Genomic DNA, 27,438 nt, shown 5'->3' on the forward strand with positions numbered 1-27,438 from the left:
CTCAGGCAACACCCTTTTTGAACTTGGCCACAGTAACCGGAGAAGGACAAACAGTGTATGTTCTCATTCATTTGGGGAATATGAATAATAGCGAAAGGGAATATATGGAAAGGGAGAAGAAATGTGTGAGAAATATCAGAAAGGGAGACAGAACATAAAGACTTCTAACTCTGGGAAATGAACTAGGGGTGGTGGAGGGGGAGGAGGGTGGGGGGTGGGGGTGAATGGGTGACGGGCACTGAGGGGTACACTTGACGGGATGAGCACTGGGTGTTATTCTGTATGTTGGTAAATTGAACACCAATAAAAATTAATTTATAAAAAAAATAAAATAAAATAAAATCTTAGGGCAGCCCAGGTGGTTCAGCGGTTTTAGCACTGCCTTCAGCCCAGGGCCTGATCCTGGAGATCTGGGATGGAGTCCCACATCGGGCTCCCTGCATGGAGCCTGCTTCTCCCTCTGCCTGTGTCTCTGCCTCTCTGTCTCTGTCTCTCTCTGTCTCTCATGAATAAATAAATAAATAAAATCTTTAAAAAAATTAAAAAATAAAAATAAAATCTTAAAAAAGAGGATATGAATGGAGGACATACTGAAGTGACGAGGAAGGGAGTGAAAATCCTATAAAGTGAGCACATCAGCTTTGTCACCCAAAGTTGGAAACACAAGTGTAAGTCTGTAAGATGTGTAAGGGTTTTGCTCGTGAGGAGCTGTGTTGGTCTCAGCGGTGGGCTGCCTATGGGCCAACACTCTGGTTATTCCACTGTGGCCATGGTAGATCCCACAGTGGTGCCCCTGCTGACTGTTTAAACAGGGAACACGCTCAGTGTCTGGGCTGGGGGTGGCAGGAAGCAGGGGCAGGCACTTGTCTCTCCCTGGTAAAAGAATGAGTATAACATAACTGAGAAACTGATTCTTGGGGGCTTCTTGTGAGAGGGAAATCCAGCAACCGTTCTCGGACGTCTCCCAGCCCTGCTGAAACCTGTCCTAGTGCAAGCTGACCTCAACTAGGGAGGATGCCAGAATGTCCCACTGGATGCTGACATAAGGAGATGAAATTAGGTGTGTATAAAGCCCCTGGTTAAAGCAAATTTTGTTGTCCTCACGAGTTTACATGGTTCTTTTGCTAACACTGTCCCAAAATCTCAGCTCTTCCATTTCACAGTGTGAAACACACACACACACACACACACACACACACACACAGAAATGTATTTCTGAAAGTAGCAGAGCCAGGATGTGAATGGACAACCTAGGTGTCTAGCAGCTTGGACTGCCATATGATTCCTTTTTTCTTTTTTTAAAGCAACATAAGCTAATGGATTTGATGTCTGCCCAGCATGATGAAATATCCTTATTTTTTTTATGAGTGTATTTACTTCCTGGATTCATTCAGGAAACCTCACTCTCTTTCCCGTCTTGCCTGGGGAAGTTATTTCCTTCAAAGTGAAGTTTCTTCTTGGACTAGGAACTTGCCTCAGGGTGCATCTTTCCTGTTTCCTGGACAGAAACAAGTAGAGAGCCCCTAATAGTCCCACTAAGTAGACCTGCAGAGTATTTATCATGACGATGCCCATCAATGGGAAGGCAGCTGCAGTGCCCAAAGGGGGTCAGGCTGAGTTGAACCTGCACTCCACACTTTGTGTGGTAGTGTGGATGAGTATCACAGCAGGATGGCCTGAGTTCCTGGAAGACATCCCTGAGCCTCTGTGGGATACACTTACCAGCCATGTATGCATATGGGAAACATTACAGGGTGGTCTCTGTCCCTCAGCATTTATTGAGTACTGTCATGTGCTGTGCTAAGTCCTTTCCACACATTATTTCATCTTTCCAACAATCCTGAAAGGATATTCCTATTTTTACAGATGAGGAAACTGAGGCATAGAGGGGTACAATAACATGGTCAAGGCTGTACAGCATGTGAGTGAAGGAGCTGTGGCTGGAACCCAAGTGTGCCCAACTCCAGAGACCCTCATATGCACCTGAAACCCAGTGTAAATCCAGTAAAGAGAAATACACCTGGAAATCTTAAAAATCTTAATGGAATTCACAGGGTCCATTTTCTTAACTTTTCACGTCGTCAAAGTAGCTACCAGTTTCAGGAGTTTTTCCTCTTTATTTTAAATTTAGACATACAGCCTGAAATACAACTCTTCAAACCAAGAAGATGGACTTACTGCTTTCCTTAACCTACTACTGAAAAATATATTCTCTATCCAATACTCAGAAGCACGCCTTTCATCACTTTTTAAAGATCTACTGGGCTGGGCTTGTTCACCCCTAATACTGTTTCTTAGGAATACACAAACTTCTAGGTTCCAGAAAACACACATTTGCCTCTCTCTGGTGCTAACACATTCATTTGTGGTCTGTCAAGTCTTGAGAGAGGCCCATCCGTTCTTCGGTGTCACCGGTGCACACCAGCAGGAATACTCGGTGGTCTGACATCACGCATTGGCATCCTGAGCACCCATCCCAAGCAGCTTAGACCCAGAATAGGTGCTTTTGCTTGCCCGCAGGATTGTGCATTTGGAAGTGTTTTTCTGACCATCTCTCTTCTCATCCTAGCAGAGGAGGTCAGCAGAAATTTTACCCGTTTAGATTAAAGCTGGGATGAGGGCGGACACAGTCACACGGGGTTACGGGGAAGCCAGATGGCAGGGAGAGAATTCTAGCAACGCTCTCGAGTGTTCCCGGAGACAGCGACTTCAGGGATAGGTGGGTGTTGGCCTGCAGACCCCGACCGAGGCCTCCCGGCCGGGGGGAAGGAAGGGAGGCGGGGGGGGGGGGGCGAGCCCAGGCGAGGACCCACTCCCGGAGGCCCGGCCGCGCTCCCGCAGGGGCGGGGTCAGCGGGGCGGGGATCGGGACGCGATCCGGGGAGCGGCGCGGAGCCCCGAAAGCCGAGTCTGGCGGAGGCGGAGGCGGGCCGGGTGGGGCTCCCCGCAGCTCCGGCCGCCGCACGTCCGCAGGGTCTCCGCGGGGTCGCGGCCCGGCGCCCGGGGCCGGGGTCCGGGGGGAGGCTGGGCTGCAGCCCCCGCCGCGCACCCGCCTCCGCCCGGGGTCGCCGCGCCCCGGCGCGCTCCCCGCCCCCTCCCCCTCCCCCTCCCCCGGGACGCGGGCGGCGGCGGCGGCGGCGGCGCAGGGGAAGGGGCGGGCGGGGGCCGCCGGCGCTCTCTCCTCCCACCCGCGCTCCCGCCGCGCCGCGCTCCCCGGCCCCGAGCCGAGCCGAGCCGAGCCCGAGCCGAGCCCGAGCGAGCGGGCGAGGCCGGCGCGGGGCCCGGCGCCGCTTCCTCCTCGCAGCCCGCGGCGTCCCCGGGCGGGCGCGCGCCGCGATGGCAGCGGCCGAGCGGGGCTGAGCCCGCCGCCCCCCGCCGCCCCCCGCCGCCCCCGGCAGCCCCCGGCAGCCCCCGGCCCGCGCGGCCCCGCCATGGCGAAGCAGTACGATGTGCTGTTCCGGCTGCTGCTGATCGGGGACTCCGGGGTGGGCAAGACCTGCCTGCTGTGCCGCTTCACCGACAACGAGTTCCACTCCTCGCACATCTCCACCATCGGTAAGGGGCGGCGGCCGGAGGGGCGCCCCCTGCCCCCGCCCCCGCCCCCGCCCCCGCGCCGGCCCCGGCCCCCGCCCCCACCCCGCCCGCGGGGACCGTCCACCTCCCCGGCCGGGGGCGTTGCGCGGGAGAGGCCGGGACCGCCCGGGGACCTGGGCCTCGGGTCCCGGAGGTGAGCGCGTCCCTGCTGTCGTCCGCGATGAGGGCTGCGCTCTCGGGCCCGCGCTGGGGACCCGCCGTCCGACCGGTGCAGGCCTGGCTGGGTTCCCCGAGCTGGGGCCGCGAGGACCCGGGCCCCTGAAATGACTTCCCCACCCCCCCCCCAGGTGGAAGGGGGAGGGGAAGCAGCCTGCGCTCCGGAAGAGGGGTTCAGGGTGGGGAGCCGCGTCACCGAGTCACTGGAACCCTCAGGTCAGGGGTGACCCAGTGTGGAGCCCCGAGGGGGGAAGACGGGAGGAAGGGAGGGGCCCCAGGGATTGAGTTTCCAGAGCACAGTTGTGAAGGGAAGCCAGCCACAAGGTGGGACACCTGGAGGAGGAGAGATTCGGTGAGCGTGTTTGCAGGTGAAAGGGGCACTTAGCCAGCTCCAGAAAGAAGAACAGTTGGCTAAAGATTTGTATTGAAGGCGGCTGAGGAGGAATGAGGATGGCTCTTAGGACCCACCCTCCAGTACCTCTTTGATCTGGCAATGCCGGCAGCCTGCGCTTAGACAAGATCTGGTGGCTTCCCAGACCGGACTGTGATGGCATCCCCTGTTCTAGGAGGGGTGGGTGACCTCCCCTCTGAGGGGGTTTCATGCCGTTGGGCCGTAAGGGGCCTCCTCCTCGGGAAGGTGTGAGCTGAGGAAGTCCACCACATCTAACAGCTTCCCCCACTGTGGCCCTGGAGGAGCCTCAGCACTGCCCAGGCCCCCTCTCCAGGGGGCAGAGCCGAGCACTCAGCTCCCACTTGAGGCTTCCCCCCCCCCCCAACACCCGGTCCTTGCCAAGGGAGAAGAGGGAGTGGATGGAGCCAGGAGGGACAGAGACCCGCGGTTAAGAGGCAGGCTGTGTTGTCACATAGACCTGGAGACCTCACTTTGGGGCAGTGTGACCTTGAATACTTAAACTTCTGAGCTTGCATATCTCATCTGTAGAATGGGAAGGATAGTGCTTACCTCCTGAGGTGTTGTAAGGATTAAGTGAGATCATGTTTGTTCAAAGCACTTAACACAAAATTGGACACATGTGAAGCTGGATAAATGCTAGTTGTTACTGTTGTCATTGTCCTTGAGCTCCCGGGATCTCCTCTTTTTCTTCACTATCTTCATGGGACCCAGGGTGAGGGAACAGATTCATCTTTCTCAGGAGAGCTGTGAGGCAGGCTCCTAGGAGTTCTGGAGCGTGGGCTGGGCCACTGCTTGGATGAGAGGCATCTATCTCGGAGGGATGGGCGGGGTACTGAAAGCCAAGGGAAGACTGCCTGCCTCTGCGGAAGGCTCAGGGAAGAGGGTGCATTGGAGAGAGGCCCGGGAGTGAGCACTGGAGGGGCTGAGGAACCAGATGGGATGTGGGGACAGGTCGCAGGATGGGGACAAAGGGCAGCAGGTTAGCACGTAAGGAAACTTTCGGTGGCTATTTTATGGATGGGCTTGGTGCCAGGAACTGCTGAGCTATCACAGGGGGCTGTGGGCTGCTGGGGACTGAGGCAAGGGAGTGGTCTCTAAACTTTGCCTCAGGAGCTACAGTAGTTCGCACCCTGGTGTTCTGGCCACATTTCAAGTCCTAGGAGTGACCTAGGTTTTTCCCTGGAGCACCTTATTCATCTAACTCATTTCAGAAGCTCTTGGGCTCCTGCTCAGTGTTGTTACGGGAGCCAGTCTTCCCTAGAAGATGTGTCCTACCCCTTTCCTACAGACAAGTGGGGGAACCTGTGTTTCTGAAATCTCAAGGTGGCCCTTCTGAGGCTTCTGTTTTCCTTAAGTCCCTTGCTAATCACCAGCCCTTCTTAATGTCTGTCCCACCTCATCTTGTTGGACACCTTTGTTCCTGCTGGAGAGGCAAAAGTGCACTTTCCCCTCACAGGTCCCTGGGACTTACTCAGGGTCCCCCTGGAGCCGACCACTTTAGAGGTAGAAGAGAATTAGCAAAGGAAGTGGAAGTGTCTCTATAGCACAGTCCCCATGCCATCCGCTCAGGGCTCTCGGTATATTGACCTGAAGCCCGAGCAGGTTCTTTCCCTGCGTTTCTGATGGTTGGGTCCTTTTCCCAGGACACAGAGGACTGTTTTGGAGTTTGGATTCCATGGAAAAGAAAGAAAGCTGTCTTTCTTCACAGTAGCCTTTTGAAATCTGCCCACTGGGTTCCTTACATGTGTTTGGTTTGAAGCGACCTAAGGCACATGTGAGTCTATCTCATCTTGGGCATGTTTTTCAGCAATAACTACGACTTAGGGACCGACGGTCAAGAAAAGCTTTCCTTTCAGTGATACAGAAAGTTTCCCTTGGAGTTGGAAAGGGCGGCCAGGAGGCAAATCAAGGAGCCCAGAAAATGGGGTCTACCAAACCATATTCATTAATTTATCCATTCAGAAAAAAATGCACGTGTCCTGTAGCTGGGCTCAGTGCCGAGACCTGGAGATTCCACGATGAATAACACACGTCCTTACCTCTCTCGATTTGCTCCTTGTCTGAGATACATTCCTTTACCACACTGGACATTTTTCTAGGCACTTTTCCTGGAGTAACTTCGGGTGAAATGGGGAAAACAAGGCATTTCACTAGTTATTGCCAAAACAGAGTTCATATTCTTGGATCATGTCATGATGGCACCTAGGCTGGCACTTTTGTGATTTATTGTTTATGCTCGGAGAGCCTGTGACATTCCAGAGAAGGGCCTGCCAGGGAGCAGTGAGGAGACCTTGAAGGTAGGCTGAGTTACTCACTGCCCCTCTTTTCGTCAGCAGGTGGGCGGCTGGCCATGAGCTAGATCTGTGCCACGAGCAAGCCTTTCCAATGAGGCTGTGCTCACCCGGACAGTGGTGGTGGTGGTGGTGGTGGTGGTCGTGGTGGTGGTTGTGTGCAGGTGGGCAGCCAGCCAGGGCCTTAATGGCCTCTGCTGGTTCCTCACCTGTTTAATTAATTAAGGATCCACTACAAAGCCCTGTGCCAGGCATTTTCAAGACCTATTCAGTCCACCTTTTCCTAGTTAGGGAGGTGGCACACAGGCGAGAAGAGCCAAGGCCTCAGCAACGAGATGGAGATGGGGGAAGCACTTAGTGAAGCACTCTTCACATGTGGGAGATCAATTATGATCACTGTTACTGTGAGCGAAGCTCTCGCAGGCGTCATCAGCAGCTAAGCAAGGATACGAGGGTGCAGGGGCAGCCGGGGACTGGGCAGAAGCCCGTGAGAGCTAGAGCTGGGACAAAGTGCTAGAGGAGGCCAGACGGGAAGCATCCCCCCCCCCCCCCCGCCCGCCCTTACTAGAAGCAGCAGGGAAGGCTCTAGAAGGAGGGGAGGTGTGGGCTGCTTTTCAGTTCCTGGAGGGGAAGGAGCAGATGGAATAACAGAGCAGAGACGACTGAGGTGGGAATTCAGTGGGTGTTTATGGGATTCTGGGCACTCTGGCTACAGAACAGAAGGGAGTTTTTAGGGGAAGAGTGAGAACATTCCTCTGTTCATCTCTCTGTCTCCCAGATTCTACGTGCATGAGGATGAAACCAAATCTTATCCCTTTATGTTTTCATAGTCCTAGTGTTGGGCCAGGTTCAAGTCTCAGAAATGTTGTTGAGTTAATGGATGAAGGAGGGCAGAGGGCATCCAGGGCCTGGCTAACGAGGTGGGACTTGGGCCTTTGCAGCGGGATAGTTTTCTGAGCTGGGGTATAGATATGGTGACAATGACACTTAGGGTACGGGTTGGGAGCGGCAGTTAAGACCCGCAGCAGGGAGACCAGTCAAGAGTTGTCAACACAAGGGACTTCCAGATCTGTTCTCTCTGCCATACACTCCTCCTGGGGCCCCCACACCAAACTCCACACCCGCTCCTATCTTCCTCTCCGAAGTGGAGAGTGGTTTGAAGCAGTCAAGCTGGCAACTTCTGCAAGGGCCTCATGTGACCTGTGCTGCTGGCCAAGGCAGGGAGACCACGTCCTATCCTACTATCCTTGCAATCCCTTAGTAGACATTGTCACATGGTCTCTGATCTTTTTGTTTTAAAGGCCACCTGGGTTCCAAGGAGGCTGCCCTGTGATTTTTCCGGTTTGACTGGTTGAACCACTGCCTGGGGCTTCAGGGAGGCTTCCTCCACCAGGCTTTGCTTCTGCAGGCTCCCCTTTCTCTGGAAATTCTGTTTGAACTGGCTTGGGTGGCCTGGGGCTAGGGCTGTGGGTGACTGAAGGGGAGGGAGATGCCTAGGGAAGGATCAGGGGGCATGAATCTGAGCAGGAACCTAGAGACCTAACAAAGGAGGCAAATGCTTGGGCACCAGGTGCTCCCCACAGCAGGGGGAGCTGCGGGAGGAGGGAGGGACGCCCATTGAACAGAAAGAGCACTGACTGTGTGAGATTCCCTGTGGCCTTACCAGGCTCTGCTACCTTCAGATGCTTATTTAACATCCCTTTCCTTAGTCTCCACATCTGTAAATCGAAGAGTAACAGAATCTTTCTTAAAGGTCCTCGTGACAATTACAGAGGCTAACGGATGCAGGCACTTGGCTGAGACCTCCATGAAATGGTAGCCACTGTGATTATATTACCATCCTTATTATTTGTTATTCCTAGCTCGTAAGAAGGTTGTAGACATGAATATAATGTCAGTGATGTGCTTTGAGGCCATCCTATTTTTCACTCACGCACCCAGTTGCTAAGGTGCCCGTGAGGAACTGGGGATGCAGCAGTGACCAAACAGGACTCAGGCACCAGCTCCCTTCCAGGGGTCACGGGAGCAGGCTCTGGGTTTCATCTCAGATTCTGTGCCAGCTCCCCCCCCCCACCTTGCCCCAGCAGAAGCTCTGGGAAGGAAGAGTGAGTTGGGAAGGAGTGGGGAGATGGGGGCTCTGCTTGGGGTCACCCGGCCTCAGGCCCCCATTCCACACACCCCATTCCCCAAGGATATGAACTCTGAGAACAGCTCTGAAACCCTCTGAGGCTTTCATTTCAGCTGTTCTGCACACCTGTGCCACCTTCCCAGCTTGGCAGACCACCCCCACCTTTGAGGGCCCTGCCTCTTCTCCCTCCTCCCATCCTCCCTCGCTCCCCAGACATCCTGGTGATGAGCTTTATAGCATGAAAGTCGATATTTGGCCATTACCCTTCTACCCTGATTGCCAGTTCTTCTCAGAGTGCCTTCTTCTGTAATCTAATATTTGTGCCTGTTTCCCTGTAAAACTGCCAATTTTCTGCACAGGCGTGTGACCTCTCCTTGGCTCTCCTTCCTGGGCAGTGTGCTTCGTCAGGCGGGCCACAGAGGTTCCTGGACGATTTATTCCTTGCACTGAGGAGAGGATTAATCATCAGCTTGGTTTTATAACAGGGGAAACTAAGGCCCCAAGAAAGGCGATGGCTCATACCTTGTGTGCAGGTGGCCTGAAGTTGAACCACACCCCCTCTGCAGTTTCTCCAGACTGGCCTGGGGCATGCCCTTGCTCCTCCCAGAAGACCCTCCCACAGGCTGCCAAGTGGAACCTCTCTCCAGTGAACCAGGCTGTGCCTCCCCCACCCACGGAAAGCTCTGGGATGGAGGGACATTTGTACTTCTGTTGCTGGCCCCATCTGCCTACTTGACATGACCCGCTGGGGAAGTGTCAGGTGCTAGGATTGAGGAGTCTGGGGATCCCTGGGTGGCGCAGTGGTTTGGCGCCTGCCTTTGGCCCAGGGCGTGATCCTGGAGACCCCGGATCGAATCCCACGTCGGGCTCCCAGTGCATGGAGCCTGCTTCTCCCTCTGCCTGTGTCTCTGCCTCTCTCTCTCTCTCTCTCTCTGTGACTATCATAAATAAATTAAAAAATTAAAAAAATTTAAAAAATTAAAAAAAAAGGATTGAGGAGTCTGGCTGGGGAACCTTTGAGGGTGAGATCTGAGTGTTGCCCTCGTATTACTATCTTGATAATATATTTACTGAGAACTCTGACTGGGGCCCCATAATCTGTAGAGAAGGCTGACCATGGCTTCAAAATGTGGGTCATCGGGATCCCTGGGTGGCGCAGCGGTTTGGCGCCTGCCTTTGGCCCAGGGTGCGATCCTGGAGACCCGGGATCGAATCCCACATCGGGCTTCCGGGGCATGGAGCCTGCTTCTCCCTCTGCCTGTGTCTCTGCCTCTCTCTCTCTCTCTGTGACTATCATAAATAAATAAAAATTAAAACAAAACAAAACAAAACAAAAACAAAATGTGGGTCATCCCCTGACAGCTCTCAAAATTTTTCTTTCTTTCTTTTTTTTTTTTTTTTTGATTTTATTTACTCATTCAGGAGAGACACAGAAGGAGAGAAAGGCAGAGGGAGAAGCAGGCTCCATGCAGGGAGCCCGATGTGGGACTCGATCCCGGGTCCCCAGGATCACACCCTGGGCTGAACGTGGCACTAAACCGCTGAGCCACCCAGGCTGCCCTCTCAAAATTTTTTCTCACTGATCTTTTCTCCTGGGATGTACTGACTTCATTCATTCACTCATTTATTCTTGCACTCACCCACACATTCATTTTTTCTTTCCTTTATTCAATTTTGTTGAATAATATATATTATATCTGCCTCTGCCAGGCAATGGAAATGTGAAATGAATAAGATGCTGTTTTGCCCTCTGGGAGCTCACAGTGCAGACAGTTGGAAAGTCAGGCATCCAAACCGACAAGCAGAATAGCATGCAAAACCAATGTCAGAATGCTTGGGAATCACAGAGGTGATAAATTCCTCTGGGTTGGTTGGTGAAGGCTTCACAGAAGAAGCAACATTGGAGTGGCTCCTGGAAGACCAAGTAGGGCTCCTCAGGGGCCAAAGAGTGGAGGAGGTGCTGTGAAAAACACCTCATGATTTGGGGCTTCTACTCTTCTGCCTGGCGGGGCCGGCTGATAGTGGCTGGGCCATGGTCGTACCAGCTTCAGTTCAATGAGATCTTTGCTAGGAGTTTGCTCTGTTGGCTCTGTGTAAAGGCCCTGGAGGCCCTGCCCCTGACAAGATGTTTGCTCCTGAGCTCCCAGCCCCAGTCTTTTTCTCTAGGAACTTTCTGCTACCTGGGTCAACATGGCCCTGCTCACGAAGAAGCTCAGGAGGAAGGTGGAAGGGTGAGTGGTCCGTAGCTTGGCAGGTCTTGGCTGCATCAGCAGTGAGCAACAACCATTCAGGAGCAGGCTCTGGGAGGCAAGGCCCAGGTCAGGGATCTGCCAGAGGGGAGCAGGACAGGATTAGCTGGAGCACACAGCACATGTCACAGAGGCCCTATGTAGATCTATGCCCATTGCAGTGGGAAGGGCAACAGGAAGGGAACTGGAGTGTCCTGTGTACCTACTATGTTCACAGGAACAGTTGTGCTTTACACATATGAGCCGTTCAGTGTAGAGATGTCGTCATACAGTAAGGGGCAGGGAGTCCCCAAGCTGGCCTTGCTAGCATTCAAGAAGTTTCTCAGTACATTCTTCAGGTTAGATCCTCCGAACAAGTTTATGTGTATGTGCGCACACATGTGCACAGGTGAGATCCCAGAGAAGGGAAGAGTCTTGCTCTGCTTCCCCGCCTCCTACCTCCACCTTTACAACAGAGGAAAGAGTAACATGGGTCCCTCTTCCTCTTCTCTTCCAGAGAACTTCAATCTTGATTAAAGTGTGTTCTTGCCTGAGGGATATGTGCTATTTCTCCTGCCCAACATCCTGGTCCTCAGATCTTTGTGCTGGTACCACTTGTCACTCAGCCCAGAGGTCACCAGTTTAAAAGGTCTTTGCTGACCAGCTTATAAAGCAGCTTTCACAGGATCTCTTCACTCTCTACTCCACTATTCTGCTTTTGCCTCTTAATGTCACTCTGAAATTATTTATTTGTTTGCTTATTATCTGTCCTCCCTCCTAGAATGGAAGCACTCTGGAGACAAGGATCTTCCTGTATTACTCACTGCTGTCTGTGTCTTCTAGTACCTAGCTTAGTTCCTGGCACAGAGTAGGCACTCAGTGACAGTTGGTTTGAATTAATACATACCCGGATGAATGAATGCAAGCATGCATTTTCCGAGAGGACTTTTGGTCTTCCTGAGGGGCCGCTGCAGCCTGTATTGGTGTCTTGGGACTCCTAGACTGATGAGTAACTTACTATGCTACACCTGTGTTTGGGACTGAGAAGAGGTGGAGAATTCTGTAAGGGGCGAGCGGTTTCCAGTAGTTTCTAGCTCTTCTCAGCTACATGTCCTGGGGAAGTTCAGACATAGCTGGGAGCAAGAAAGCATGAGCAGGGTCCTCTTTGGTGAATGCAGAGAAGAGGGATTGGGCTCTTATACTAAAGGTCACTATTGCCTGTGTCTCAGAGTCACTGCAGGTGTCCGATGATTCCCATCAGCTCAGCCAGCTGCTGGAGTGCCTTGCAGTAGTAAGCACCTGGGCCCAGGCACTGGGGACAAGCCTGCCTTCCAGCCTCCTGGGACTCCATGTTTGCCTGGGAAATCCTTCTACATGATAACGGCCCCTGGGTTTCCAAAGATTGACCCTTTAAGGTTTTATGTGAAGATGGTAGCCTCTAGAGGTGTCCTAATCCCCATATCACCTCTCAGCACATCGAAGGAGTATGTGTGTGTTTGTGTGTGTGTGTGCGCATGTGTGTGCATGTGCATGCATGTCTTAAGAAAGGAGGGGGACACCTGGGTGGCTCAGTGGTTGAGCGTCTACCTTTGGTTCAGGGTGTGATCCTGGGGTCTAGGGATCAAGGCCCGCATCGGGCTCCCTCTGGGGAGCCTGCTTCTGTCTGCCTATGTCTTTGCCCCTCTCTCTGTGTCTTTCATGAATAAATAAATAAAATTAAAAACTATTGGAAAAAAAGGGGGGGTTAGAGTATCATTCTGAAATCTGCAGTCTTTCTTGTGGGTAGCATCCGCATCAGAGCCCCTGACTCAGGGTCCCGGAGGTTAAAACAGGGCCTTGGATTTAGAAGATCAGGATTCTGCCAAAGAGCAGGGCCTCCTCTTTTATTTCTGCTTCCCATCCCTCCCAGGGAGAGCTGGTGTGAATGCTGACAAATGCATTTGCTGAGAGCACCCGGTGCACCTTCTCCCCAGAGCGAGGCCAGTTTGAGGGACAGTCCATTTGCAAGTGGGTAAGAGGAGGAAGTCAGGTGGCCACTTGCAGTCCAGCATATAAGGAGGCTGTGTCCCCAGACAGAAGAGGAGCAAGGCAAGTAGCAGGTCCCTACCTGGTATGAGGGACTTTGGTGTTCTGGGACCCTTTGTCTCGCATCTTCTCTTGAGATTTGTCTCTTAGCTTGCCTTCTGTATTGTTCTTGTGTCCTTTCTTCCCCTCATTTGTCCCTCAGTTAGGGGGAAGATGGCATCATCAGTCTCTTGGTGTTACGGATTTTCTCTCTTGCCGAGAGAAGAGGGTTTTGAAGTGGGGATTACTCTGATGCCTTCTTTGGGGTGGCAAAGTCAGGCAGCCACCTCCCTGAAGGGTCGGCCTTTCCCTGAAACTTGTTTTGCAGTTGTTCAGGATGACCTCCTTGGAGGTGACCTCCTGCCCCCCCCCCCCCCCCGTGAGCTTCCATGTCCAGCACTGGCTGGTTTCCTGCCAAGGAGGAGCTGGGGGCCTTTCCTGAGTTTAGGGCTTGGTAACTGGAGCCAGCATGGCCCCAGGGATTGGGTGTCTGCCTTGGGTTTCAGGTGGATTAAGTTGTTCCTGTTATGGCATCTCATTGCTAATGAAAAGGCTCAAGTCACGCTGCTGGTCCTTTGGGCTTTGGTTGATCATGGTGATAACATTTGGCACGCAGAAGAAACTTATTTCCACTTGAAACATGTGGCACTTGGCAAGCAGGCAAGCTGGCACCTGACATTAACCCATTTGGTGCTGGCCTGCCAATAGGTGCACCCTCACGTTGCCAGAATTTAGGTTGTAGGCAGACTTGGGGTAGGGGCATCTGGGCTCCATGGTGGGTGGCATTTTCTCTGCTGAGACACCGTGGCTTAGTGCTGGCCCCTTGTCTCACCTCCCTGCCCTGTCCTCTTTCCTCTCCCCAGTATGAGCCCCCAACTTCCCAGAGCTCTTTCTGTCCCCCATCCCCCCCTACAGTTCCCCCATCTCATTTCCTGGGGAACTGGTAGCTTCTTCAGCTGACAGTTCATAAAACTCTGTGTGTCAGGCCCTGTGTTCCTGGCTTTCTACCTTCTTTCAGAACCCTCACAGCAATTCCCTGACATCCGGGGTTGTCATTCCCATTTTACAGGTGAAGAAATAGCAAAGAGAGGGTGAGAAGACCATGCGGGCAATGCGTGGGGAAGGCAGGATCAGAAGCGAACTCTGACCATGCAGTTGTATTCTTACTGACCAAGCCACTGTTCCTTGAGCCACACTCATTCCGTGCTTCCCAGGGCTCTCTGGGGAGGCAGATGGTGATGGCAAGGGTGTGCCCTGTTCCCTTCTTTCCACGGTCTTCTCAGCTCCTCACTGCTGGACTGAAGGGGCAGTAAGTGCACTGCTGTTTTACCACCCACAGTGAGCCATCTCCCCTGCCCTGTCCCTCTGTCCCATTCCAGCCCCCAGTACCCAGAGGCCGAACCTTGCCCCTCCTCCTCTTCTCTGACAGCCGCCCTGTCACTGTGCTCCAGGGCTCCACTTGTGGCCTGGCTATCTCTGAGGGTTCCTGCTGGAGAAGCAGAGGCTGTACGGACAGGGACACAGCAGGAAGAGCCAGAGGCCACGGATGTAGTGAGGGCAACACTATCCACAGTCCTAGGCAGGAGGCACTTAGCTGAGGAGCTTTGCTTGCCAATGTCTGCAAGGCATTCACATGGCAGGACACGCATCTCTGCTCTTGAGCCACAGGCACCCATCCTCATGCTCTCTGGGCCACTAATGGAATTACCACTTGATGCCTGGCACTTTGCTGAATTGGAGGCAGAGATTTTAAAGACAGAAGATATTGTCAAATACAAAATACACTCTCTTCCCCTGAGGCACTGTACATCTGGATGGGGCTAGAAGGCAAAAACTAGGAGGCAGCAATAAGCAGGGAATTGGGAGGGGGTTTCTTCCAGGCCCATAGTCGACACATCTTGCCTGCCTGCCCTGGTGGGGGGTGTGGGGGGTGTGTGTGGGGGGGGTGGGGATTAGGTAGCAGTGGACAGACGCAGGCTGGGACTCTTCAGGCAATCCTGAGGCCCTTTCAAGCTTCACTGGGGAGGGCAGATGTGCTATGAGGATACCCATGGGCTGGAAGGTGGGGTCTGTGCCGGCATCCAGCACCCCCAGCCCCCACACTGGCCAGCGTGTTCTGTCTTTAGGCATCACTGCTCCTCTGCACATCTGCCTCATGTTCCTCTTGTTACCAGATGACTAATCCCCTCGGCACCGTCTGGAGGGAGCTGATTTAATTGGCTTAGCTAGATTGCCTTGCCCACGTTGGCCAGGTCACTTTGGGGGTCAACAGCAAGCCCTTTGATGGAGCAAGCCACCCCTGATGCTTCTCCTCAGAGAACACACTGCACCCAGCCCTGCCTCCCTGAGCAGAAGCTCCAGGCTGGGCAGTTCCTGCCAGAGAAGGATGCTGGGAGTGGCGGACACCGTGACGGGCACATCTGAGTTACTGAGAAAAACAATGAGCTGCTCATTGTGCTTTAGATTCTGGCTTGGCGGAGGGCCCCATCTTCCTGACTTTCTCCTCCAGGCCTCCCAGTGTCTTCAGGAACGTCTGCCAGAGCTGTGTGGAGGCCGTGTACTTGGTTTCTTCACAACACAGTGTGCCCCGTGCCTGGGAAAAGAAGCCGGCTCTCTTGTAGGGACAGTGACGTGGCACTGTGCAAGGTGATGCATTTGGGCTTAGTGCAATCCTGAACGGTCTCCAGGAGCAAAGGGTTCCCTGAAAATAGGTTATGGGCGGCTTGCTCCATGAGTGCCCAGGGCCTCACTTCTAGAAGCCTCATGATAGAACAGCTGTGGGATATGCCAGGGTGTGGCAGGAGAGGCAGTAAGATTCTGCAGCCACTGGTCGAGGGAGCAGTACCCTGCTGGTGGGTGTTAGGAGGCTGGTTCTCCAGTTCTGGTTCAGCACCAGGGTGTGGGAGCATGAGGAAGTGACCTGGCCTCTCTGTGCCTCCAGTAGTAATCACCACTCTTACCTGCTTCACAGGGCTGGCACAAGAACTGAGGGCTCTAGATTCCTTAGCTAAGGGGTGTGCCAGTTATAACTATGAGGATAATATATTGGGTGTGGTGCTGCCTAGAGATGGGCTAGACAGTTGGTTCTCAAACTTGTATGCCCCAAATTTAGCAGGTCTGGTGGACCTGCCTCCCCAGTGATGTTGATGCTGCTGGTCCCTGAACTAGCCAGGCACTAGACCAGGTAACCATTACCATGTCAAAGGTTCTCTGGACTTGTTTGCCTGGCTGCTCTCTGGGAAGCTGTTATTCAGCAGAAGGAAGGTAGGAATGAGAGAAGGCCCTTCTACCTTCACACCTGTGGCCTAATTCATATCCCACAACAGCCTGTAGGAGGCCAGTGGGAGCCTCATTCTGCAGGTAAGAAAACTGAGGCTCAGAGAAGTTCAAAGTTGCACAGCAAGTGCTGGAATCCAGATTCAGACCCAGGTCTTTCTGATCCCAATGCTGATGGATAGCTGTTTCACAGTATTAGGGCTCAAACTTTCCTCTAAAAATCACCCATCACCCTGCTAAAATCAGAAGTCTCTTGCCCTCAGATTCTGAGTCAGTGGGTCTAGACCAGTCAAGATAGCACCTTTTTTTTAAAAAAAATAAATCACTCCAGGTGATCGAAAGCTGAACACCTGCAAAGCACACCTGGAGAATGGGCGCACAACTATGCCGCCTCACCTGACACTGCCTCACCTGATGCTTCAGGTGCAAAGCCTCAGTCCAAACTTCAAACTGCAGTACATGTTAGAATCATCTGGAAAGCTTATTAAACTAGATTCCTGGCCCCTGCCCCCAGAGTTTCTGATTCCATAGGGGTCTGAGGTGGGACTCAAGAATTTGCATTTCTAACAAGTCCCTGCTGATGCTGAGGCTGCAGACCAAGGGACCATATCTTGAGAACCACTGGCTGTCTTGGGATGCCTGGGTGGCTCAGTGGTTGAGCGTCTGCCTTTGACCCAGGGCATGATCCCGGAGTCCCAGGATCGAGTCCCACATTGGTCTCCCTACATGAGCCTGCTTCTCCCTCTGCCTCTTTCTCTTGGTGTCTCTCATGAAAAAAAATAAATAAAATCTTAAAAAAAAAAAAAAAAAAAGCTTGCTGTCTGGAAGTGTGGCCTCGCCTGGAAGTGTATCTCAGCATCTCGGGCCTCATCTCACAGCTATCAGATCAGACTCTGCATCTTCACACAATCCCCAAGTGGTCTGTGTGGGCTTTAGTGTTTAAGGAGTGCTGCCCTAGAGGAGCTAGAGGGGGAACACACGGGATGGAGGTAGGTGGGAGGATCTCTCCCCCCCACAGAGTTTGGAGATCAGCAACGAAGGAAGGGCCAGACCATTAGGATGAGCACCCAGAGGGGGCTGATGAAGAGCTGAGAGCTGAGGCTTGGGAAGGATGGAAGACTCTTCCCTAAGGAAGGTGAAGGGAACAGAGGCGCATTCTGAGGAAATGAGGTGGGCCTTAGGAGCGGCTTCATCAGGCAGCAATCATCTCACCCTGGAGAGGAAAAGGAATACCGTGATGTATGTGGCATTAAGGGGGAGCCCGGCTGAGTGGGGTCATTGGCTGTAGGGAAGGGGATAGGTGGGCACACCTCCGTGTAAACGGTGTGTTCAGCAGCTACAAGGGCCCACTGAGGTGGGAAAGCAAGATTCTATGGGTGACCAGCCAGGCCAGGGTTTTGACTGCTCTGCAGGGCTCAGCAGCAGAGAAAACTAACAGTCACACAAGGGGGATGGAGGGGCCACAGATGAGCACAGTCATGGCAGGCCAGGGGTGGAGTGGTAGGTGGGCACAGTGGGAGGTCCAGGCTATGGACCGGAGGGAGTAGAAAGAATGAGTTCACTAGAAGATCACTGGGCTGTACATCTTTTTTTAATTAAAAAAAGGGGGGTGCTTGGGTGGCTTAGTTAAGCATCTACTTGCAGCTCAGGCCATTATCTCAGGGTCCTGGGATCAAGACCCTCATCAGGATTCCTGCTTCTCCCTCTTCCTCTGCCCCTCCCCCCTCTTGTGTGTGCTCTCTCACTTTCAAATAAATCTTTTTTTTTTTTTTTTCAAAAAGAGTGGGTGGGAGAGGAAGATCTCTCAAAAGGCCTAGACTTACTGTGTTTCTTGCTTAGTGCTTATGAATAGCCAAAATGGAAACAGTTTACTTCTCCGAGCTCCACAGATTTTACTGGGTGGTCAGGTGGATCTAAGTTGTAAAAGGAATGGATGTAGGGGTGCTGTGGGCCCCCAGAATCCCTCAGTGTCAGTCCCTGGCCACAGAGCTAAGAAGTGAGGGAAGCAGAAGGAATCCAAGCCCAGCACTCACTCCCAGGGTAGCTGCCTCTTCTAATACCTGTTTACATTCTCATTCTCGGGCTGAGTCCCCTAGTGTTGGGAGCTCCTCCCCGGCTGAGCTTTGCTGAAGGACCTACAGAGAAACCCACATAGGGACGCCTGGGTGGCTCAGCGGTTGAGCATCTGCCTTTGGTTCAGGGCATGATCCCAGAGACCTGGGATCAAGTCCTGCATCAGGCTTCCTGCATAGAGCCTGCTTCTCCTTCTGCCTATGTTTCTGCCTCTCTCTCTGTGTCTGTCATGAACAAATAAATAAAATCTTTTAAAAAAGAAAGAAACCCACATAGTTAGGTCCTTTGTATCTAGTTAATTTATAACCCTCACCCCCCTGAAAAGCAGTGCTGGGGCTAGCATGGGCTCTGACATCAAACAGGCCTGTGTTCCAACCTCTGCCACCTGCTGTGCTGACCTTGGGCTAGTTATCTTACCTCTCTGGGCCTTTGTCTCCTTTCCATTAAGTTCTGTAATGTCAGGGATCGTATGTCCTTTTTAAGTCCCCATAGAAGTTTGTGGAATAGGGATCCCTGGGTGGCGCAGCGGTTTGGCGCCTGCCTTTGGCCCAGGGCGCGATCCTGGAGACCTGGGATCGAATCCCACGTCGGGCTCCCGGTGCATGGAGCCTGCTTCTCCCTCTGCCTGTGTCTCTGCCTCTCTCTCTCTCTCTCTCTGTGACTATCATAAATAAAAAATAAAAAAAAAAAAAGTTTGTGGAATAAACAGAGAACTTTTTACCTCCCTCTCTGCCACCTTGTGACCACTTTCCACAAGGCACTGTCCTTGACCAGGCTTGCTGGACTAATATGAGGATGACCTAGGTTGATTATAAAATGGACAGAATTGCTGGTTCTCCTGGGAAGCCAGCACTGTACCATTAAAGAACAAGAATTTCCTGATTCCCTTCTGTGCCAGGAATGGTGAGAAGCAAATTCTTGATAACTATTTGAGAAGGGGGTGAGCATGCTACTGCCCCAACAAGGCCAGGGGCCCTCCACCCTCGCTTTCTCAGCACACTTGGAAGAATGGCTGCCAGACATTGCCCATTTGCAAGAGTACAGCTCAGTAGATATGAATCAGTTTGGGCAGGCGAAAAATGATTCACGTCTGACCAACTTGATTTAGTTTGGGTTGTCCGTTCTCAATCTTTTCCTCCCCTCTAGTTAAATGATGATTGGTCGTGATGGGAAGAGGCAAGAGCCTGAACTTAATCTGTCTGTGTTTGTGGAAGCTGAGGGACAGGCCAGAGAAGGGGAGAAGCGTTCCCATTGGTAAAGAACTAAAGCTGAGAGGGAATAGCAGTGGTGTTGGGGACTCTGGTACCTCTGGGGTCTTTGGGGCTATGCTGTGCAGCCTGGTGACTACCATCCATCTGGAACTCTGCCTTGACTATGTTCTCCACACAAAAACTGGTTAATGATGCCCATTCCTGACCTGTCTCCAGGGACTACATGAAGACTTCAGCTTAATTAATCTACTAGATGCAGCTCTTGAATCACTGGGCACAGTGCCCGGGCACAGTTGGGACTGGGAAGAGGCATGGTGATAAAAATGTCTCCCTTCATCTCTGTCGTCACTCAGATTCAAGCCTGTGTGCTGCTGGTGCTGCTGACTCTTCCTGCAAGTTTCCCCAAATATGGTTCTGCCTTGGGCTGGAAATGCCTTATGATTTTGGGTCTCAGGTCTCGTGGCAGCTTAGCTCCTCAAGCCCTTGGGCAGATGAGCCTGAGAACCCTGTCTATCTCCCCCTCTCTCTCCCAGCAGCATGCTGTGCCCTGCCCCTTCCTCTGGTCACTGGTGGTCATTTACAAGCACCCATGATGCACCAGGACTGTACTCGGTTATAGTATTAACTGCATCCACTGAGTGTCTCCCAGGTGCTGGGCACTGTATCTCGTCTGGTCTTCTTGTCCACCTTCTGAAATGATTGGTGAGGTCTCCATTTTACTGATGAGGAAATGGAGATGCAGAGAAGCAAGATGCCCAAAGTCATAGCTATAAGTGAAGTGGCCAGAGTCAGGATTCAAGCTCAGGCCTGGCTTCAAAGCCCATACTTCTAAATAAAGGAGTAAACAATAATGCTTCCTCGAGTAAATCGGGGCCAGTCAACAGTAGATCCACCAGGCCTTCTTGGTGGGCTTCTGCTAGCTGCTCAGTGCTGTGTACACAGGCACACAGGTCCTTCCCCACATCCCTGACAGCATCACATCCCCTCCTGGTTAATAATAAGGCGGAGAAAGAAAGAAAGAAAAGAAAACCAGGCAAACTAGGTAGGTTGCTATTCCTAGGGGTTAGAGTTCCAGGGTGGACAAATAAATACCCGCAGTTCTTTCCAGAAATGTAAATAGGAAGATCTCATAAGAGTAGAGGGAGACACATTTGGGGGTTGAGTGAGGCAGTGATGGCATGGATTCCCTTGTACTCTCACTCTGCCCTCCTCCTACCCCTCCCCCACCCAACCCTTTACTGCTGGCAACTCTCAGGTCAAGGAGGAAGAGAAGCCCCATTCAAAGCCCAAAGTCCCAGACCCTTCCTTAGGCTCAATCTTTGGCTCAAGGAGGCCCTTACCTCATGCCATCTTTCTGCCAATATTAGGCCATAGGCAATCCCTTTCAGTGCGAAGGGTCTTTACCATTTGGTCTCAGCACTACTCTTCCTAACTGCCTCACTCTCTTCCTTTCCCCAGGCGTGGATTTTAAGATGAAGACCATAGAGGTAGATGGCATCAAAGTGCGGATACAGATCTGGTGAGTTGGGGAGGAGGAGGAGGAGATGTAGGCGGAGAGACATGGGGCTGCTCCCTGGCTGCCACTGCCATGTGGTGAAAGTCCCGAGGCCCCATCTGGGATAACTGGCCACCTCTTCTACCTAGAGAAGCAGATGTCTCAAAGCCCATCTCCTGCTCCTATGAACCTTACTCTCTTTTTCTTAAGAAATTTTATGGGGGGATCCCTGGGTGGCTCAGCGGTTTGGCTCCTGCCTTTGGCCCAGAGCGCGATCCTGGAGTCCCTGGATCGAGTCCCGCGTCGGGCTCCCGGCATGGAGCCTGCTTTTCCCTCCTCCTGTGTCTCTGCCTCTCTCTCTCTCTCTCTCTCTCTCTCTCTCTCTATCATAAATAAATAAATCTTTAAAAAAAAAAAAAGAAAGAAAAATTTTATGGGATTGGCCACTATAAGTCACCAAAAGGCAGGAATTAGAAGGAATTGGCAAGCTAACCAGTGTGGGTTTGTCTTAGGATGAGGCTTTGCCCCTGGGCCATGCTGCAGTGAATAGGAGGGAGGGTTACACCCCATATTGAGAATGGGGGGGATCCTGCGAAGTGGTTTCCCCAGGACAGCATGGTGCAGTTCCCATCAGCAGCCACAGGGCGCCACTGTGGCTCTCTGGCCTGATGTTCCTGCAAGTGCAGCCTTTGCCAGCCGTTGGAGCTGCCTCCAGTTTGAGAATGCTGCAAGCGTTGCCTTCAGAAGCCCCAACCCAACCAAAGGTAAAACAGCCCAACCTGTCTGAACAATGGCCCAATTCTAAAGAGAGTTGTCCAAGGCCCAGTTTTGCTTGGGGCTCCTGGCACAGAGCTGGCAAGGCTCCATAAGCCGGGTCAGCAGCAGATAATCAATCAGGCCTCTCTCCTGCAGAGTCAGGTATGTTCAGACCCCCTTGGGGATCAGAGCTCCTCATTTTTCACCCTGTAGCTCCCTAGTTTTTCCTGCAAGGGTACAGGGTCTCCCAGCTCCTGTTCATCCCTTCCCCTCTGGTTCTATGGTCCCTGCTCTTCTGATGGCCTGGCCTTCTATTGCAGGGACACAGCGGGGCAGGAGAGATATCAGACCATCACAAAGCAGTACTATCGACGGGCCCAGGTAAGCCACCATTTTCAGGGTTTGGAGGTGGGACACCGCCATCCACACTCTCAGCTCTGGATGTGTGAGATATTTATGCCACTGACTCCCAGAATAGGACCCTCAGATTGTCTGCTGGGGAGGGCAGCCGTGGGCCGTCTTGTGGTTGTTCCCTGGTCACTCATTCATTAGTTATTCTCTGAGCACACACTACGGGCAAGTCCCCCAGCCTCGTCCGCACCCTCCACCCTTCACTCTGGGCCAAAGACCCCAGGCAGGATATTTGGTGCCTTCCTACCTCAGAGAGTTCTGTGATAGGTGTAGGGCACAATGGCTTTGGGGGTATGAAAGAGAAGGAGACATTTCTGGGTGCTGAGGGATCCTTATTATGCTAAGCAGGGAGAAGGGAAAGTGAGATCCAGCATTTATGGTACAACATCTGCTTCTGGACCCATCCATGACTGTGCCCTGACTCTGTATGCGTCTGCCTCCCCTATCTCTCTCCTTCTCTCTCTCATTCAGGGAATATTTTTAGTCTACGACATTAGCAGCGAGCGCTCTTACCAGCACATCATGAAGTGGGTCAGTGATGTGGATGAGGTAGGAGATGGTGCCTCACCTTTGGGGGTGGGGGAAGGGTGCCTCAGGGGGGAAGGCGAAGTGAGGGCCAGATGGGAAGGGCTGAAGCTCTCGGGGTTGGTGAGCAAACACTCCCAGGAAACCTTACCTTTCACAGGCCCAGATTAAGGCCTCTGGGTGAGTAAGACATAAGGAGGAAGCCCCTGCTGCCATGCCATCCACACTCTGTACCCCGCCAGGCAACCATGGCTGTTTCTTCCTTGGAAATGGGTTAGGTCAAAGCCTACCTACCCTGTGACCATCTTCCTTCCTGAAATCTCAGGACCAGGAGGAATCATGAGACTGGGGTTCTGGGCCTGGCTCTGGAGCCATGGGCAAGCCATTTGAACTCTCTGAGTCCTCATTGGTAGAGCAAAGGGGTGGACTTAAGTGTAATGTCCTGCCAGTTTGGATACCGGTTCTCTAACCCCAGGAATTACCAGTAGTAGCCAGAGTCTCTTACCCTAAGCTGTCTCCATGACAGCTCCCTGGGGCCCCCGGGTCAGCCCTGGTACTTGTGGCCTCACACCTGCACCCAGTCAGCCTGCTGTATCCCTAGGGCTCTTAAGTCTGGTGCTGGGGTAGAGGCCAGTGGACTCAATGGTGGGAGGTGAGGGGAAAAGGCAGCACTCACTGGCAGCTCAGCCTGTCCTTTGTCCCTAGTATGCACCAGAAGGTGTCCAGAAGATCCTTATAGGGAATAAGGCTGATGAAGAGCAGAAGCGCCAGGTGGGAAGAGAGCAGGGGCAGCAGGTAAGTGGAGCAGGCTGTCCCAATCCAGACCGGGGTCTTTTGTCACCAGGGCCAGTCCTGAGAGCAGGGACCTGGGATTCTATCCTCATCCTCGGGCACCCTGGCTCCTCCCACAGTTCCCTAAGGCTCTGGGCATGTGGCCATCCTTGGGAGTTTGTTTTCTGTCCTTTGGGACAGGGATTTGGGGTCCACCCTGAAATTAAGACCTCTTGGGCAGCCATTGCCCCAGCTCAGGTGTCCTAGAGCAGGACTACCCACTGCTAAAGGGGCCATCCCAGTGTCCGTGGTGAGGAAGGGCTTTGAGTGGCTGGCTTCACCAGCAACATCCAGGCACGGCTACTATCTACAGGTGTCCCACCCCACTCCTTATCCTAGAAAGGGGTAGGAAGGAAAATAAAGAAATGAAGGGCCCACGGTCGGAAAAGCCACGGGGCAGAGAGGGTAGGAAGGTGGTGCCAAGGGACACCACCCTCCCAGAGGACAGAAGGATGGATACTATGGAGACAAGAGTCATCCACCCACTCCAAGGGCCTCAAGAGCTTTTTTTTCCCCCTCTTTCAGTCCCTAGCACTTAAAATAAAATGGATTTTCGGTATACAAAAATAATATAGGGTCACAGAAAAATCTGAAAGTAGAGGCAAATCCTACTTAGAATAAACCCTCCCAGAATAGTATTTACCAAGCACTATGTGTATGGCCAATGCTAAGCAATGACTTTGAGACGTGTGCTCTTTCCATCATAACCTGACTTTGGTTGATAGACACCCCCACCCCCCTTTCACAGATGGCAGTGCTGGCCTTAGAGACAGTAACTTGTCCAAGGTCGTATAGCTGCTGAGTAGAAAGCGACACTGAGTCTGTTTGACCCCAAAGCCCATTTTTCATGAATTCGACATCCTGCACAAGATTGTGAGGTGTTTGTCTCCTGATGTATGATGTGTGTGTGCTGGGGGCAGGGGCGCGTCCATGTGCAGGTGGGCAGGGAGTGCGGGCGGGGGAGGGGGGTTTGCGGAGCACCTTTTCCCATCTCGGCAAGCCTTGTTATCTTGGAAGGGGCTCCCGCCTGGTCTGAGAAGAGACCTGCCCTGAGAAAATGTCACAGCACAGCATGGGCGGTGAGGGCAATGGCAGAAGTGCTATGGGCGCCCCCCTTCCCTTACTGACTTCCTTTCAGGAATGTTCTTTTCTTGCAGCTGGCTAAGGAGTACGGCATGGACTTCTACGAAACAAGTGCCTGCACCAACCTCAACATTAAAGAGGTGAGAGCTCCCCTGCCTCAGTGGCCCTGTCCAGTAGAGGTGGGGGGGTGGGGGATGTGCTGGGACAGTCCCAGGGCTGCGGAGGGGAAGAGGGGGCGGCGCCCCACTAACCTGTGACCCTTGGTTTCCCAGTCTTTCACGCGGCTGACAGAGCTGGTGCTGCAGGCCCACAGGAAGGAGCTGGATGGTCTCCGGACACGTGCCAGCAATGAGTTGGCACTGGCTGAGCTGGAGGAGGATGAGGGCAAACCTGAGGGCCCAGCGAACTCTTCGAAAACCTGCTGGTGCTGAAGGTCCTGCGTGGTGCCCCTGCCGATCCCCGTCCCCTCAGGAGGCCTGCGGCAGACAGGGAGTCGGGCTTTGCCCTGCTTCTCCTCTCACTCGGGTGACCCTGTGGAATGCCAGTAGCTGCTACTCCCCTGCCTGGCCCTGAGAGCAGCCCCGCTGTCATCTCTGAGCAGCCTCTGCCCCCCATCCTCCAGCCTGAAGGGCTCCCCTCAGCCCATTTCCCCGCCACGGGCCTGCCATGAGCCCCCAGGATGTTACGGGCACCGTCGCACTGCCCTGAGCTCCCCAGACAGTGGCCACGTCTGGAGTGAGGCCACTTCAAGGCTCCTTCTTTCTCACCTCTCTGCTTTTCCTCTCTTCCTTCCACTTCTTTTTCTTGTCCCCTTCCCCTCCAGCGCATCCTGAATCAAAGCCCCTCCCTCCTCTTTCCCTCTGTGTCCTACCGTGTGGCTGCCGATACTGCTTCTTTGTTTCCTTTCTTCCTAACCCTGTCCAAGGGAATGGACTCAGGCTCATGGGGTTGTTCCATACTCTTCTTCTGGGAGAACCCCCCCACCCTGCTTTGTGAAGGGGCCAAAGCCTCGGGGGTGCTTCTTCCTCTCTTTCCCTCCCCACCATCCCTTCTCGTGCTGTGGGCCTGCCTCGCCAGTGATCTGGGAAAGTGGAACATCAAGGTAGGAAGGAAGCACTGAACTGGCAGTCCTCAAGACTGGGACTGTCCCACCCTTCCCTGCCTGCCCCCCACCCACTCCCAGCTTTGGCCTTGCTTGGCTGCCTGCCCACCTGCACTTTGAGGGAAGTGAGCTCAGAAGCAGGTGCTTCAGAGAAGAAAAGAAAATGTTGAGGAGAGGCAGGGATCAAAAGTCACCTCCGTTCTCTACCTCCCATGCAGTGTGTACACAGTTTCTTCCCACCCGGGCTCCCGGATTTAAATAAAGGTGTGTACCAAAGCCTCAGGGCGCCACAGGGGCGAGCAAAGCCCGGGGGGCCAGTGATATTGACAAGCCAACCACGCACCCCAGAAAGGGGAGTGTTTGGTAATGAAGGGCTAGCCCCTGTATATCAGGATGAAGCAAAGGAGAGGAGGCCAGAGACAGTATTGTGCAAACCAGAGGGGCATATGGCAGCGACTTCCCTTTCTCTGTAAGGAGGGCACTTCCCCACAGCCTCCTGGCAGGTGAAAGGTGACATGGCCACTGAACCCAGCCTTCAGCTCCTGAGCTTTTCTTGAGCCTCCGAGTCTGGGGAGGAAGGGCAGGGACTTCACGGGGAGAGAGAGAGAAGGCCCTGGATAGAAATGCTTGGTGCTGTTCTCTTCAGCCTTCCAGACAAAGTGCTCCTTTGCCCCTCTAGCTCCTTGACCAGGAGCCACCTGCACTGTGGCTACAAGAGGAGGAAAGTGGACTCCTTCCTCCAGAGCTCTTTGTTCCGGAAGAAGTTTGTTTCTTTAACCCCACATGGCCCAATGGTGGCTTGAAGGAGGCGTTTTAAAGAAGGAACAAGTCAGTTCTGGGCCCTGGCAGGGTTCCTCCCCACCTTCCCAGGGTTGGAGGCTCATTCTTAAGCTGCAAATTAGCTGATCACATGGCTAGGGCTGGAGCAAAAGCAAAGAACCAGGCCCTGAACACTCACCAACGAAGACCCAAAGTCCAGGGCACACACATGTGAAGGATGAAGAGCCCCACTTCCTTATTCCTCCCAAAAAAAAAAAAAAAGGTGGGGAAGAAATCACCAAACCTTTCCTCCTGACTCTTGCCAGAGTAGGAGAAGGTAGCTCAGGATGTAGTAACAGGGATAGGCTAACATAGTGGAAGGAAAAGGAGGGCAAGAATGGTTATAAATTGTTATTAATGAGAAACTTAGCAGACTCTTTAGGATGAAGTCATGACGATGGCTGGGATGCTTCCTTGAGGACTGACTCCTCAGGTGTCAGGACACAGCATCACACTGAGGGTGGGGAGACGGTGACGCCAGCCCTTGGGGTGCCTGCAGCCAGGGGCTTCAAAAAGTAGACGTGCTGGCCCTTGGCTCCACCCTGTGGGTCAATGTTGCTGTATTTTGGAAGGGAAAACACGGGGTGGAGATTTTATGAACTGAGCAGCCCCAATCCATCAGGGCCACAGCTGGGGAGAGGCACGGGAGCAGGAGGGTTGGAGCTTTAGGGGCAGCTACGCTCACCAGGTATCGCAGTCGGCCTCGCACCCCTAAACTTCTCCAGTCCAGGAGGTGGCCTGGGATCTGGCATTAGGCCCAGACTGTTGAGCAGGCGCTCCTGCCTGTTTGCTACTCACCACCTCTGCACCTGCTGTCTTGAGACTCAGCCCGACCCCAGGCATCCCACCTGCTGCCAAGCCCCCACCATCTCCCTGTGACGGGTGAACTTCGTGTACTGTGTCTCGGGTTCAATGTATGAATTGTGAGCAGGGTTCATCTATTTTAAACACAGATGTTTACAAAATAAAGAATATTTCAAACCA

General features: G+C 53.1%; 1 protein-coding gene across 2 annotated transcripts; it reads left to right on the forward strand.

Annotated features, from left to right (window-relative positions):
- Positions 1-3,156: 3,156 nt before the first annotated feature.
- RAB15 (RAB15, member RAS oncogene family) lies at positions 3,157-27,438 on the forward strand. 2 transcript variants are annotated; one of them, XM_055304114.1, is made up of 8 exons: positions 3,465-3,554; positions 15,382-15,518; positions 20,891-20,951; positions 22,004-22,064; positions 22,566-22,643; positions 23,325-23,414; positions 24,608-24,673; positions 24,806-27,438. In XM_055304114.1, exons 3-8 carry the CDS (start codon positions 20,905-20,907, stop codon positions 24,962-24,964), a joined length of 501 nt encoding a protein of 166 aa, XP_055160089.1. In that variant the 5' UTR covers positions 3,465-3,554; positions 15,382-15,518; positions 20,891-20,904; the 3' UTR covers positions 24,965-27,438. The 2 variants fall into 2 exon arrangements, with proteins under 2 accessions (XP_055160088.1, XP_055160089.1); XM_055304113.1 differs by lacking the exon at positions 15,382-15,518 and having other exon boundaries at positions 3,157-3,554.

The sequence above is a fragment of the Nyctereutes procyonoides genome, unplaced genomic scaffold (genome assembly GCF_905146905.1).
Source record: "Nyctereutes procyonoides isolate TBG_1078 unplaced genomic scaffold, NYPRO_anot_genome, whole genome shotgun sequence".
NCBI classification, from domain to species: Eukaryota; Metazoa; Chordata; class Mammalia; order Carnivora; family Canidae; genus Nyctereutes; species Nyctereutes procyonoides.